At 41.6% G+C, this 13,058-nt stretch overlaps 1 protein-coding gene across 5 annotated transcripts in view; it reads right to left on the bottom strand.

The window, feature by feature from the left end:
- Positions 1-13,058, bottom strand: part of LOC147019985 (cadherin-15-like) — a 74,097-nt gene that overhangs the window by 39,047 nt on the left and 21,992 nt on the right. For all 5 annotated transcript variants that reach the window (XM_085894885.1, XM_085894887.1, XM_085894888.1 and 2 more), the window contains exons 4-8: positions 6,000-6,144; positions 4,646-4,818; positions 4,216-4,350; positions 1,962-2,144; positions 589-827 (exon numbers count right to left, since the gene is read on the bottom strand). In XM_085894885.1, coding sequence (XP_085751011.1) covers positions 589-827; positions 1,962-2,144; positions 4,216-4,350; positions 4,646-4,818; positions 6,000-6,144 — 875 coding nt within the window. The remainder of the gene's footprint in view (positions 1-588; positions 828-1,961; positions 2,145-4,215; positions 4,351-4,645; positions 4,819-5,999; positions 6,145-13,058) is intronic.

Below are 13,058 nucleotides of genomic sequence, written 5' to 3'. Positions count from 1 at the left end.
AATTAACCCGGAGTGCACCATGGCAATCATGGACCAATGGCCTCATTTCCTTGTTTGAGATTGTACAGGATCTTGTGACAACGACTGACAATAAGTGTAGTCCTGTGGAGATGTTGAGTTTTTGTACATTAATTTCCATTCTGCATATGGAATATAAATACTTCAATTAAATTGCTTTTATTCCTGACAAACAATTCACCTTCCAAAGAGATGGGATAGATAGGGCCGCCAGGTTTCAAAGTTTGGTGCCGCGAGGTTTCATGGTTTTTGAGTTATGGAGGAGACACACACTGACTGATACATTGACGTTTATTATTATAGAAAGCAATAATGAAGAGTAAAAAAATTTCAATGGTGTTGTGGGTGTTGCTACTACATCTTGTAGATCCGGCATTACCGGAACTCGACGTCATTTCCTTTCTGGGATTATTTAATTATTAAGGCCGTTGCTTTGATCCTGTGTGCTGGTTTGATCATTACAAATTGCTTACACTGCAGAATCAAACACAGCAACAAATGCATTACAAGAAGTAGAAACGTAAACAACAAATGCAATGCAGTGCAGTGCAGTTTACACGTCATTCTCACGTGATGATCTGTGCAGCCAGGTGGTCAGGGTCAGTTGCGGACAGTGTGACCAGAAGATCCCTCTGTTGTGCATGCTCACTTACATCTACCCACAGATGGTCCTTGGTAAACACGGGGGCCTCGTTACGGTCTAGAACGCGTACAACTAGCGTTGCAACAGTGACAGTGGCCTGTTCTCCATCGTGATTTCGGGCAGAGATCCGAAGTACATGAGTTGGCTTGGCTTCAAAGTCAAGAGGCTGTTATTTGGGATCAGGGAGAAGTTTATATAAGGATTAAGGTTCATTTTTGAATTCATAGCAAGCATAACAATATGTGCCAGGTTTGGTAAGAGAATAATCCCACGATGCTGTAACAAACAAATTGGAACTTGTTTTTCTTGGAATACTGGTAGTTGTTCCCCACACCCCTCTGGGGGAGCATTAATTGTTACCCACGAGAACATTTCTGCAGGAGAGATTTTACTGCTGAACAGGTTACTCCATCAAAGGATGCTGTCAAAGGAGCCCTCCACTAAAAGCAAGAATTCCGATTTTGGCCAGTGCACTGGCACACAATGTCCTTCTCTTTTCCAAAAATATACCATTGAATCTTTCATTTGCACAACTGAATGCTAGCTGATTGGACAGCTGACTTCGCTCTCCCCCATCCAAACGTCGACATCATCATTGGTGCAGCACTCCGCTTGCAAAGCATCGGGAAGACAGTTGAGATCGATCTGGGTTGGAATTGGACCCAGACTTGACAGCTCAAAGGTGAGTAATGCTCCCTCCGAGCTCTCCTGTCAAATCCCACTTAAAAAAAAAAAACCCATCCCTCAAAAAAGCCGTCCCTGTTCTAAAATGCTTCGTTGAGGGTTACTGTTTGTTTCTTGTTCAAAGTCTGCTTAATGAAACATGCTTCTTCTAATGAAGCATTATTTCAAGTTTGTACTTGGGCTGACAAGATGGCGTAGAGGTATGCACACTTGTGTTTGAGCTGTCTAGCCTTGGTTCGAATCTCGGAGGAGCTACAAACTGTCATCCCGGTGTCTCGCATTTCAGGCAGGGTGAGGCATCAATGTGTGTGCTGTCCCTCAAACTGACGTTGGGCGTCCTGTCTTCTGGCATTAGTTGGTTGGTGTTAAAGATCCCACAGTCGAGCTATGACTCAAGAGTAGTTGAGCTATCGCTGGCACCCTGAACAAGTTCCAAATTCCTGCCCTAACCTGCAGAGGGTGTTGCATCAATGGTGCACGCGTGCCCTCAACCAATGACGCTACTCACAGCCATGGTGCTGCATCCGAAAGAAGAAGAAAAGTTTGTACTGTATTAAGAGCTTAACAGGCGAACGCAAAGAGAGAGGTAAAAGAGCAGTTGAAGCATTTGTCTCACCTTAAGAACAAACACCAAACCCTCATTCGTTCCTGCCTCTGTTTCAATAGAGAAGGAATCCTCAGGATCTCCCTCTTGCACGTCGTAGATTACGGACCAGGCTGGCGTGCCGGGAGCATCTGCATCCCGCACGCTCACACGGCCCAATGCTCCCACAACTCCTTCTTCAACCACCATATCAAACTGCCTTGCACACGAGTAGAGTATAATTAGAGTACTATTTGACGGGTTTTGGTTTTCTCCATCCTATTTTACATGATTGGCACGAACTAGAATATGAGCTCAGTGAAAAGAGTATGTGTGTAGTTATATGTTTATTTGTCTCCTGGGTCGATAAGGAATTGAACTCAAACTGTGAGCTCTGGTTGCGATTGAGAAGGGAAGGGGCAGCCAGGTGACCAGGTGATGTGCATGCTGAAACGATAGACGAAATAGGAATCTGTCGTGGCAGGAAAGAAGTGCGATTGACATCATTGATATACAGACAACAAGAGCAAGATTTGCTTTGCAGTACATATCCCCGAACGATGTGATATTTTCTAAGTCCAAAAAGGGTATAACTCTGTGAAAAAATTGAGGAAACGCCCTGGAACTCGAACTTGTTCTGTAACGTATCATAATAAAGGCATGTACCACATTTCAGGTGAGTCTTTTAAAGGGTATGGGAAAAAGTCTGAAAAACCACAGGTGGGACAGATGGACGGACAGACAGACAGAGAGCAAAACTACAGTCTTCTCCAGTGAAACTGGGAGAGGACTAATAATTAATGAATGGAGAAAGCTAATTAATAGATTTACAGGTTTGACTCCAGCAGGAAGCAGCTAAAACTAGCAGGGTACTCGGTAGAGTGCATGCCTCTGCCATGTAACGCCTGATCCACGAGAACATATCGGACCCAATACATGTTTGGAATATCATGCTATACAGAACTATGTCGTTTTTGGCCCTTTCTCTCGATGGTGAAGATTCACTTTAAAAAATGAAATAGTTATCGTATCCAGATCCGGATTCGGATCTTCACCAAAATCGAATCGATTCTTCCTTGCGACACACCAAAGGTGTCCACCAAGTTTCATCTGAATTTGATTCTTCCTTGCGACACACCAAACGTGTCCACCAAGTTTCATCTGAATCCGTCCACAACTTTTTGACATATCGTACTACATATCGTTTTTTGGCCCGATCCCTCAATGGTGAAGAATCACTTAAAAGATTCTCATAGTCAGATCCAGATCCGGATCTTCACCAAAATCGAATCAGTTTGTCCTTGACATATACCCAAGCTGTCCACAAAATTTCATTGGGATCCGTCTGCAACTTTTTGAGATATCCTGTGCACAAACAGACAGAAAGGGGTGAAAACATCACCTCCTTCTCCTTCGGTGGTAGAGGTAACAAGATTTGGTTTCAATTTCCAAAAGGTTCATTAATTCGGACAATGAAAGTTGAGAGGTTTAACATTGAGAAACTTTTGCCCATTATTTATTGACTGTTTAAGAACGTTTTGATGGTGTGGAAAGAGGTTTTGAAAAGAGGAAGCACATTGCAGGTATCATTGTGGAACCTTTTTATGGGAACAAAGGTTTCGTGGCGGCACAAAAGGACTGCCTCTTGCGTACATGATATATAGATGGCTCCATATAGGTATTTGATTTCTCAATTGTCCATGAAATTTGAACTTTCCCAAGTTTTGACAATGCAGATGAAGAAGATGATGTCATATATATATATATATATATATATATATATATATATATATATATATATATATATATATATATATATATATATATATATATATATATATATATATATATATATATATATATATTTTTTTTTTTTTTAATTAATCCCCATATTATGTGCGCAAAAAGACAATGATGTACAGTACTTGCAAGTTTCAATAGGTCCATCTATTTAACCCACAAACGTATCAATAATATGGTAGTTGTAAAGCAGGTGATGATTCACTGGGGCAGAGAGGGAAAGGGAGTTAGACAAACTAATTTTTATGTAGACATCTTGCACAAGATGAAGATGAGGCAGATGCACATATTTTGAGAGAACGCGATGCAAATGTAATTTGCAAAATAAATGTGTGTGGAAAATAGCAGCAGCCAGGGAAGGTCTGTAAAAAGGAAATAAGGAGGGGGACACAGCAATGTTCAAGAAAAAGCAAGCATTAATTGATATGAGTGGGAATGAGAAGGTAGTGGGGATAGTGTTAGGGTTGTTTGACTGTGAAATCTGTACCGTATCAGTCGTAAAGCTGGGCAAGTTGTCGTTTCTGTCAGATATCATGATGGATGCAGTGGCTGTGTTGGTGAGTCCCACTGTCCAATCAGCCATGTCTGACACTTGCACCGTTAGGTTGTAACTGGGGATGTGCTGAGGGCATGACCGTAAGGACAAAATTAGCTGTACTCGACGTTGAGTCTTTTGGTGCCTTGGGTTACCTTCTCCTATTAAAGTGAACTTAGAAGAGGAAAAAACATGAAACTTCAAGAAAACATTCGACTTTACACGTCTGTTGATGTAAGCAGTTATGCAACATTCAGTTTGATTTAATTATCTATATATTTGGTTCTGTGACTAGGCAATCTTCCAACTGTCTTACAAGTTGAATAACTTAGTATGTTCTTGTCCATTAACTAGGAAACAAGGTGTAAATTCATAGCCTTACCTCTCTGTCCAGCCCAGCTGCAAGGGTGCGAATATCTCCTGTCTGTTCATCAATGGTGAACACGTCCGTCTGTGTCCAGCCTGGCGTCTGACCAATCAAGCGATATCGCAAAGCACCATTAAAGGTGTTAGGATCATCAGCGTCAGTTGCAGTGACTTGCATCACAAAGGTTCCTGGGTCGGAAGACATGGTATTTGGGATCCCAAAAAAAACAAGTCCCTTGTGAAAAACACATTGGCCTTGTCCACCTGGAAATTAAAGGTGTGTGTGTGTGTGTGTGTGTGTGTGTGTGTGTGTGTGTGTGTGTGTGTGTGTGTGTGTGTGTGTGTGTGTGTGTGTGTGTGTGTGTGATATGTATCATCACATACAGTTTATGTATAATGACATATCAATATGGATGTATAGTGTGTGTGTGTGTGTGTGTGTGTGTGTGTGTGTGTCTGTGTGTGTGTGTGTGTGTGTGTGTGTGTGTGTGTGTGTGTGTGTGTGTGTGTGTGTGTGTTATGTATCATCACATAGAGTTTATGTATAATCACATATCAATATGGATGTATAATGTGTGTGTGTGTGTGTGTGTGTGTGTGTGTGTGTGTGTGTGTGTGTGTGTGTGTGTGTGTGTGTGTGTGTGTGTGTGTGTGTGTTATGTATCATCACATAGAGTTTATGTATAATCACATATCAATATGGATGTATAGTGTGTGTGTGTGTGTGTGTGTGTGTGTGTGTGTGTGTGTGTGTGTGTGTGTGTGTGTGTGTGTGTGTGTGTGTGTGTGTTATGTATCATCACATAGAGTTTATGTATAATCACATATCAATATGGATGTATATTGTGTGTGTGTGTGTGTGTGTGTGTGTGTGTGTGTGTTATGTATCATCACATAGAGTTTATGTATAATCACATATCAATATGGATGTATATTGTGTGTGTGTGTGTGTGTGTGTGTGTGTGTGTGTGTGTGTGTGTGTGTGTGTGTGTGTGTGTGTGTGTGTGTGTGTGTGTGTGTTATGTATCATCACATAGAGTTTATGTATAATCACATATCAATATGGATGTATAATGTGTGTGTGTGTGTGTGTGTGTGTGTGTGTGTGTGTGTGTGTGTGTGTGTGTGTGTGTGTGTGTGTGTGTGTGTGTGTGTGTGTGTGTGTGTGTGTGTGTGTGTGTGTGTTATGTATCATCACATAGAGTTTATGTATAATCACATATCAATATGGATGTATATTGTGTGTGTGATTTTAAATTTGGCCTTTCCATCTCAGCACTAACGTAGCCCATTTGGCTGAGCTCCATTCAAACCTCCAATTCCGTGGGTTTCCAATGTAATTATTTAACATTAAATTACTTGAAATCCACCTGGCTCTGAGTTCTCAGGAACAGATCCAAAGAAATGCGTTCCATGAAAGACTGGCCTGTTGTCATTTTGATCAAGCACAACTATGTCCAGTTCCACTGGTGTCTCCAATGTGGTGCCCAAGTGATCCAGTGCATAAGCTGTGATCTATTGAATAAACAACATATGAGTATTACAATACAAAAATAACACTGTATGTCAATTAACCAAGCAACTTTTAAATTTATGTCAAATTGTAATCTACAGATACAAACAACTTGTACTTTTTGCTTTATAATCTATTTCCAATGATGGTTATGATGAAAAGGTTTGTAGATCAAAGTACATTCACATAAAATCTTTGATCTTTGGATTATGTAAAATATGGAGGTGATGAAGAAAATTAAAAAAAAAAACAAGAAATCACAAAAACACTTCTATTTTTGAATGAATCAAGGAGTTGAGAGCATCCTTTTGTGTCAAAAACTCTTCAATTAAGCAAGTAAGACTGTTTTTGTATAAATGATGGATCCTTGTGTAGAATTAAGGATCCTCGTGTAATACTGTCAGACCCAGCTATTTGCAGGGGAGACATTCCTGGAAAATGCCATGAATGTTGAGGCATTGTTTCAAGGGGAATAGGTTCTTGGCGGTTCGTAATTCATAAGGGAAAATCAAAAATCCTGCATATACTAATAATTCTCGAAACAAAAGAAAAAAAAAAAATATATATATATATATATATATATATATATATATATATATATATATATAAAACTCGAACGTCACGAGGTGGAGCACATACCTCCGCCAGGTTGAACAGTTTACGTTTTGTATCCAACTGATGGGCTGGATATGCATCTGGACCTTAACCAAAATATAATTGGCCTGTTCTTCCTACCTACCCAACTCATTCACTATGTTTTGTCATAATCTGTCCACCAATTTTTGAAAAATCGTGCTTTTTATCGTTTTTGGCTGTTGTTTTGAAGACCTAGAGGGAAGAGTGGGATTGAAGAGAGTGTGGGAGTTTGTTCCAAAGGTGGGGAAAAAAAATAAGAGGAATGAAAGTGAGCAGTGATTCTTGATTTTGGTAGTTTTACCAGAAGGGGGTTTCTGGCGGACCTTGAGCGCCCTGTGGAAATATCTCAGACAGAGGAGGGGGTGAGGCCGGAGAGGAGACTGTAGAACACAGAAAGACCACTGATCTTCCAGTGATGAGAGAGAGAGAGAGAGAGAGAGAGAGAGAGAGAGAGAGAGAGAGAGAGAGAGAGAGAGAGAGAGAGAGAGAGAGAGAGAGAGAGAGAGAGAGAGAGAGAGAGAGAGACCCAAAGACTCAGCCTCATCGCAGGAGATACCAATGATCCTAAATGCCTTGGTTTCCACAGCGTGAAGCCAAGAAAGGTGAGATGCGGGAGCACCAGCCCAGAGGGGAGAGCAGTACTCCATCAGGTTGCAGACAAGAGCTTTGTATGTGGTAAGGAGCTCAGGTGTGCCAAGGAAGGACTTTGCACGATGGATGATGCCCACTCGGCAACTGGCTTTGGAGGCCAGCTTGGAACTGTGGCTTTCCCAGGGAAGATGATGGCAGATAGTGAGACCCAGAAGCTTGAAGGAAAGGATTTCAAGACGATTGTTGAGAAAGTAGATTGGGGAAAAGGGGGGGGGGGTGTTCCAGAGGGTCCTTTCAGAGAGACATGGTGAGAGAGTAAGATTTCTCAGGATTGAAAGACATGTTACACGGGTTGGGCCAGTTTGTGAATTTATGCAGATCTGCAGAGTGAAGAGGCTTCTGCTTGCTGATCTGAGGGATGAGAGATGGTACGGCAGAGGGTGAAGTCATCAGCAAAGAGATCAAGAGGATGTTCCAGAGAGTCAGAGAGATCAATGATGAAAATCAGAAAAGGAACAGGGCCCAGAATGCTACCTTGAGGAACTTCAGCCTGGGCAGGAAGAGGGAATGAGAGAACTCCATTTCGGGCCACACGTTGGCTGCGACAGGAGAGGAAGTCTGTGAGCCATGAGTGGAAATGGCCTTGGATACCATGGGAAGAGAGTTTGGTGAGCAGGGCAGGGTGCCAGACCATATCAAAGGCACGTGATTTGTCTCGGGATACGGCTCTGATTTCATGTCTGGCATTGAGGATCTCCTTCCATTGTTGGGAGAACAGAAGCAGCATATCCAGGGTAGAGTGATCTGGTCTGAAACCAAATTGATGATCGGAAATCAAGCCATTGGAGAAGAGGAAGGATTTGATGTCTGAAGCGATGATGGATTCCATAACCTTGCTGATGATTGATGGAAGGTCGATTCATCTGTAGTTGCAGGGATCTGTTTTTGCACCTTTTTTATGCAGAGCGGAAATATTTGCTGATTTCCAAGCAGATGGCAGATGACCTTGAGCAAATGAGAGGGTGAATAGAACAGAGAGAGGATGAGCAAGAGCAGAGGAGCACGTTTTTAGGACACGTGGGCTGATGCTGTCTAGACCGGTTGCAGAATCTGAGTTGAGGTTTGACAGCAAGCTCTCCACCTTGTCAGGAGAGAAGGACACAGAGTCCAGGGACAGTTGGGTGCGACTGGGTAAGGTGGGAACAGAAAGCGATGGTTTTTGGACACAAAGTTTTGATGCAAACACCGAGGTTAGGCATTCAGCCTTTTCACGTGCGGTGTCAGCTGTGTGGCCATTTGAGGTAAGGGAGGGAATGGAGGGGGAACATACGCCAGAAACAGACTTAGCTAGATGCCACTAGGATTTCGAGAAGGGAGACAGGTTTGAGAGTTCCGACTTGAGATTAGAAAGGTGTTATTTTCTGGCTCTGCTGACGGAAGATACACACTTGTTACGAACTTGTGGAAGGAACTGAGATTGCCCTCAGTTGGATCAGCCTTCCATGAGGCGAAGGCAAGTTGTTTCAGGACAACTGCCTCGCCACAAGCTTCAGGGTACCATGGGCAGGAGGAAGGATCGGAGAACTGAAGATGAGATGAGAGAGAGCAAGTTTATTTGAAAGAATTCCCAGGATGAGTTGATGTCGGAGAAAGTAGAGATGGGAGACCAGTCTAGAAGTTTGTTGGCTGCTTGAAGTCCCTGCCAGTCAGCCTGAGTGAAATGCCAGACTCGACGGCGGTGAGGTGGTTCTCTAATAACAGCCAGAGAGATGTCCACTTTGACAAGCATGTGGTCAGATGAACTGATTAAAGCGGAGGAAGAACAACAGATATTTTCAGGGAAATTGGTCAAAATCAGATCCAGAAGAGATGGAGTACCATTGGTTGAGATATCTTTGGCCTGAATGCAAAGCGCTATTTCTGGTGAAAACCGAGCACAGCTCATCACCCATCTAACACGATCCGTACAGTGAAACATTATAGTGACAGAATCATGCTTTGGGAATGCTTTTCTGTGACATGCACTGGGAGACTTGCAAGGATAGAGGGAACAATTAATGGAGCCAAATACAGGCAAATCCATGAGGAGTACCTGCTTCAGAGTGCAAACAACCTTAGACTTTGGCGAAAATTTACATTCCAACAGGACAATGACCCCAAGCAAACAGTCAAAGCAACACTGGAATGGCTTCAGAACAACAATGTGAAAGTCCTTGAGTGGCTCAACCAAAGCCCAGACTTGAATCGCATTGAGAATCTGCGGAGAGAAATGAAGATTGCTGTTCACCGACGCTCCCCATCCAATTTGACAGAGCTTGAGCAAATTTGCAAGGAAGAATGGGAGAAAATCCCCAAATTCAGATATGCAAAGCTGATACAAACATACCCAAGAAGACTCAAAGCTGTAATCGCTGCCAAAGGTGCTTATACAAAGTATTGGACTCATGGGGCTGAATACTTATTGAGGCAAGACATTTCATCTTCTCATTTTTAATTAATTTGTAAAAAATTCTGAAAACATGTTTCCATTTTGACATTGTGGTTTATTTTGTGTCGATCAGTGAGGAATTTTATTGAATTAAACGCATTTTCAATTTCGGCTGTAACACAATAAAATGTGAAAAAGTCAATTGGTGCGAATACTTTGTGAAGGTGCTGTATGTTTTGAGTTTCAAATTAACAAAAGCAATTATAGGAGGACATAAAACAGGCTATTTAATCTTTTTCATATTATATGCAAAGGAAGAAAGGAGGGGGAAAATAAATTAGGATGAAGAATTATACCAGAGAGCAAGAAAACCGAGAGGCTGGAGAAGGAGTAAGAATTTTGAGGACAAGTCAGGGTTAGGGAAGGAAAGGAAAAAGATTATGGGAAAAGATGAGAGTGAAGGTGCATACAGGGAGGGGGTGTGCAATACTTCTGCTATATTATGGACACAATACATGAATGGCCCTAAAACATCCTGTCGAGTCTAAAAGAATGCAAGAACTATGAAACTGCTCGTTTTCTTTCAAATGCCTGGTTGGAAAGGCATCTCACACATTGATTCTAGTTTTTATACTTGTGACAATTCGTCTCTTCATCACACCACTCAATTAATTCATTACCTCCAGCACTGAAAGTGTAGGTTGAGTTTTCATCTATGTTTGTCTGTCTGTCTGTGAGCATGACATCTCAAAAGGTTATGGACGAATTAGGACAAAACTTGGTGGGCAGGTTGAATGTTTGACAAAGACAAGTTGATTATATTTTCTTGAGGATTGTGATCCATCCATCCATCAGGACCATACTATGTGCAGAGCGTTGGTGCTGCCTTAGCAGTCTCCTGGGCTATTGGGCACAATCCCGGACGGGTTTCCACTCCGACACAGGATACCAGCAAGCTCGCACTCATTTTGCCAACCTCAGAAGGATAACAGGCAGAGTCAACCCCACCTGGTATTAATTCAAAGGCTGAGCAGGATTTGAACTCAGGATCCTTGGATCCCAAGTCCACCACCCTATCCATTAAGCCAACACCAGGAATATTCAGATCTGGAGACTATAATTTATTAATTGATTCTTTCTAATTGAGAGACAGCTGTTCACCAGCATCTCTTATCTTCCCCCATCTAAAACCATAATCTTTTCAACCCTCGTTAATCCACCCCAAACCCACCTCCTTCAAATTCCCTACTTTCCTTCCTGAAAGTCCCTGTTGTGTAAGGATCTGAAAGTCCCTGTAGTGTCCATCTTGTTTATCCTGTGTACCCCACCCCATCCCTCACCCCTTCCACAGACCTCCTCATGTCTCTGTTCCCCACTGTTTTTTGTCCTTCCCTCTCCAGCCCCTCTTGTCTCCTGCTCCCCTTGTTGTGCATTTCTGTGTGTTAACTCTCATATGAGCCTCGACAGTATGTACAATTAAAAATTTTTTTTTTAAAGTGGTTGTGCTTACATTCTGCAAGCAGCTAAATAAATAATGTAAATCCATAGTGCATGGTCAGAATAAGCTTTTTATCTAACGACTTCCAAGTTCTCGTATAGTAATTTTACATGTAAATTCGTCAAAAGTTGAAAGATAAAACTAGATGGGTTTCTTTTTTTCTAACTTTTTATATCATTTTTTTTTTTGTTATGTTTTTAAAATAATATGGTTGACTTTTTGACGGCTTTCTGGGCAGTGGTAAGAGGGGTAGTTTATGATTCTAAATCGAAGACAAAATGGTAAGGGGTGGATTTGGAATTTGTAAACTGAAGTCGAAACAAACAGAGATTGTCATGTTCTTGTATCTGTTCGTATGTTGCTTGTCATTAACAGAGGCAATTCGAGTTATCAGGTTACGTTAGCATTTTACTTTTTGATACACTGATCAAATTTAGGTGAGTAACGATTGTGTAATAGGCTGTGCGAGAGATAGCGATTCTATGTCTGATCTGAGTAGAATTCCTGATCTGACGTTAAATGCAGTACAGTGCAGTACAACAGTCATTTTTCATGATTTTAACAGATCATGAAGAAGGCATGCCTTACTAAGTCGACAAAATGCTGCTGTGAAAGGCTTACTAACCATACAGTGAATGCAGCAGACTGTTAATTGTAGAACCAGTGATTTTTACATTTCCCAAAACCTAAATTCCATTTTATGTTACTCTCTGATTATCTTCCCCTGACTGTTCCAAGCATGCCTCTCCCAGCTGGGTGCTTCCATCCTTCTTCCTTGGGTAGTGTATTTCACCACCAGGGCGATGCAAAAACACAGGAAATAATAAAATGATTGTTTCTGTTGACGTTTTTGATAATATTTTTGGCAATCTCATCTGTATTTTGACAATTTTCTAACTTCCTGATGTTTTGTGATTGCGTTTCTCTTGTCGGCACAAAGTGATCACTTTCTATCTGGATTTTCCAGCAATGTGGATTGTGAATACAGAATAAATATGCATTGACTAAATCGTGTTCTGAATGTTTGTACAAACTAAGGTACCTTATACAGGGGTCCAAATGTACTGTATATGTAAACATGCAATGTAACACTTACCGTCTGTACACTGTCTGGAAACGACAAAAACCCTCACACACTTCTCGAATCATACCGCCATAAAAGCTAAAAGATGAATGCATGAAATGGTCTCCCTGCAAGGATAGTGACCATAGAGTGTAGGGATAGTTTAATATTTAGTTGGATAGGTATCTGGGAGTGATGAAGAACTAAGATGTTGGCATGATTTTGCAGGTTTGATGGGCTTGAAGAGTCTTATAAACACTCATGCCCATGCAACATCGCACGATGGGCCATCGTCTTTGGTCATGTAACCCATTGAGGCCTGGTGTTGGCTTAATGGTTAAGGTGGCTGGCATATGATGTTCGGGTCTTGCGTTGAAGCACCTGTTGTGCTGTTGTAATTAACACCATATAGGGTTGACTCAGCCTGTCATATTTCTGAGGTCGGCAAAATGAGTACCAGCTTACTGGTAACAGGGACATTGCATCAGCGGTACAGCCGTGCCCTCAGATAAATGATTCACATTTTGTTGTGTTGAACAGGCTGCATACAAATAAATAAAATGAACGTCACCTTCCGTGAGCAGGGATGAGGCTTCAACATAATGTTTTTGTTCTATTTGGGGAAAATTACAGAAATTCATAAATTGTTTTTAAAAAAGGATAATGGGGAGAATGTTATTTATCATTTCCAATCATTTTA

Source organism: Eptatretus burgeri, chromosome 9 (genome assembly GCF_056783735.1).
Source record: "Eptatretus burgeri isolate ZD-2024b chromosome 9, Ebu_testis_v1, whole genome shotgun sequence".
NCBI lineage: Eukaryota > Metazoa > Chordata > Myxini > Myxiniformes > Myxinidae > Eptatretus > Eptatretus burgeri.
Note: the sequence above shows the minus strand (reverse complement) of the source record. Positions and strands in the feature narration are given on the sequence as shown.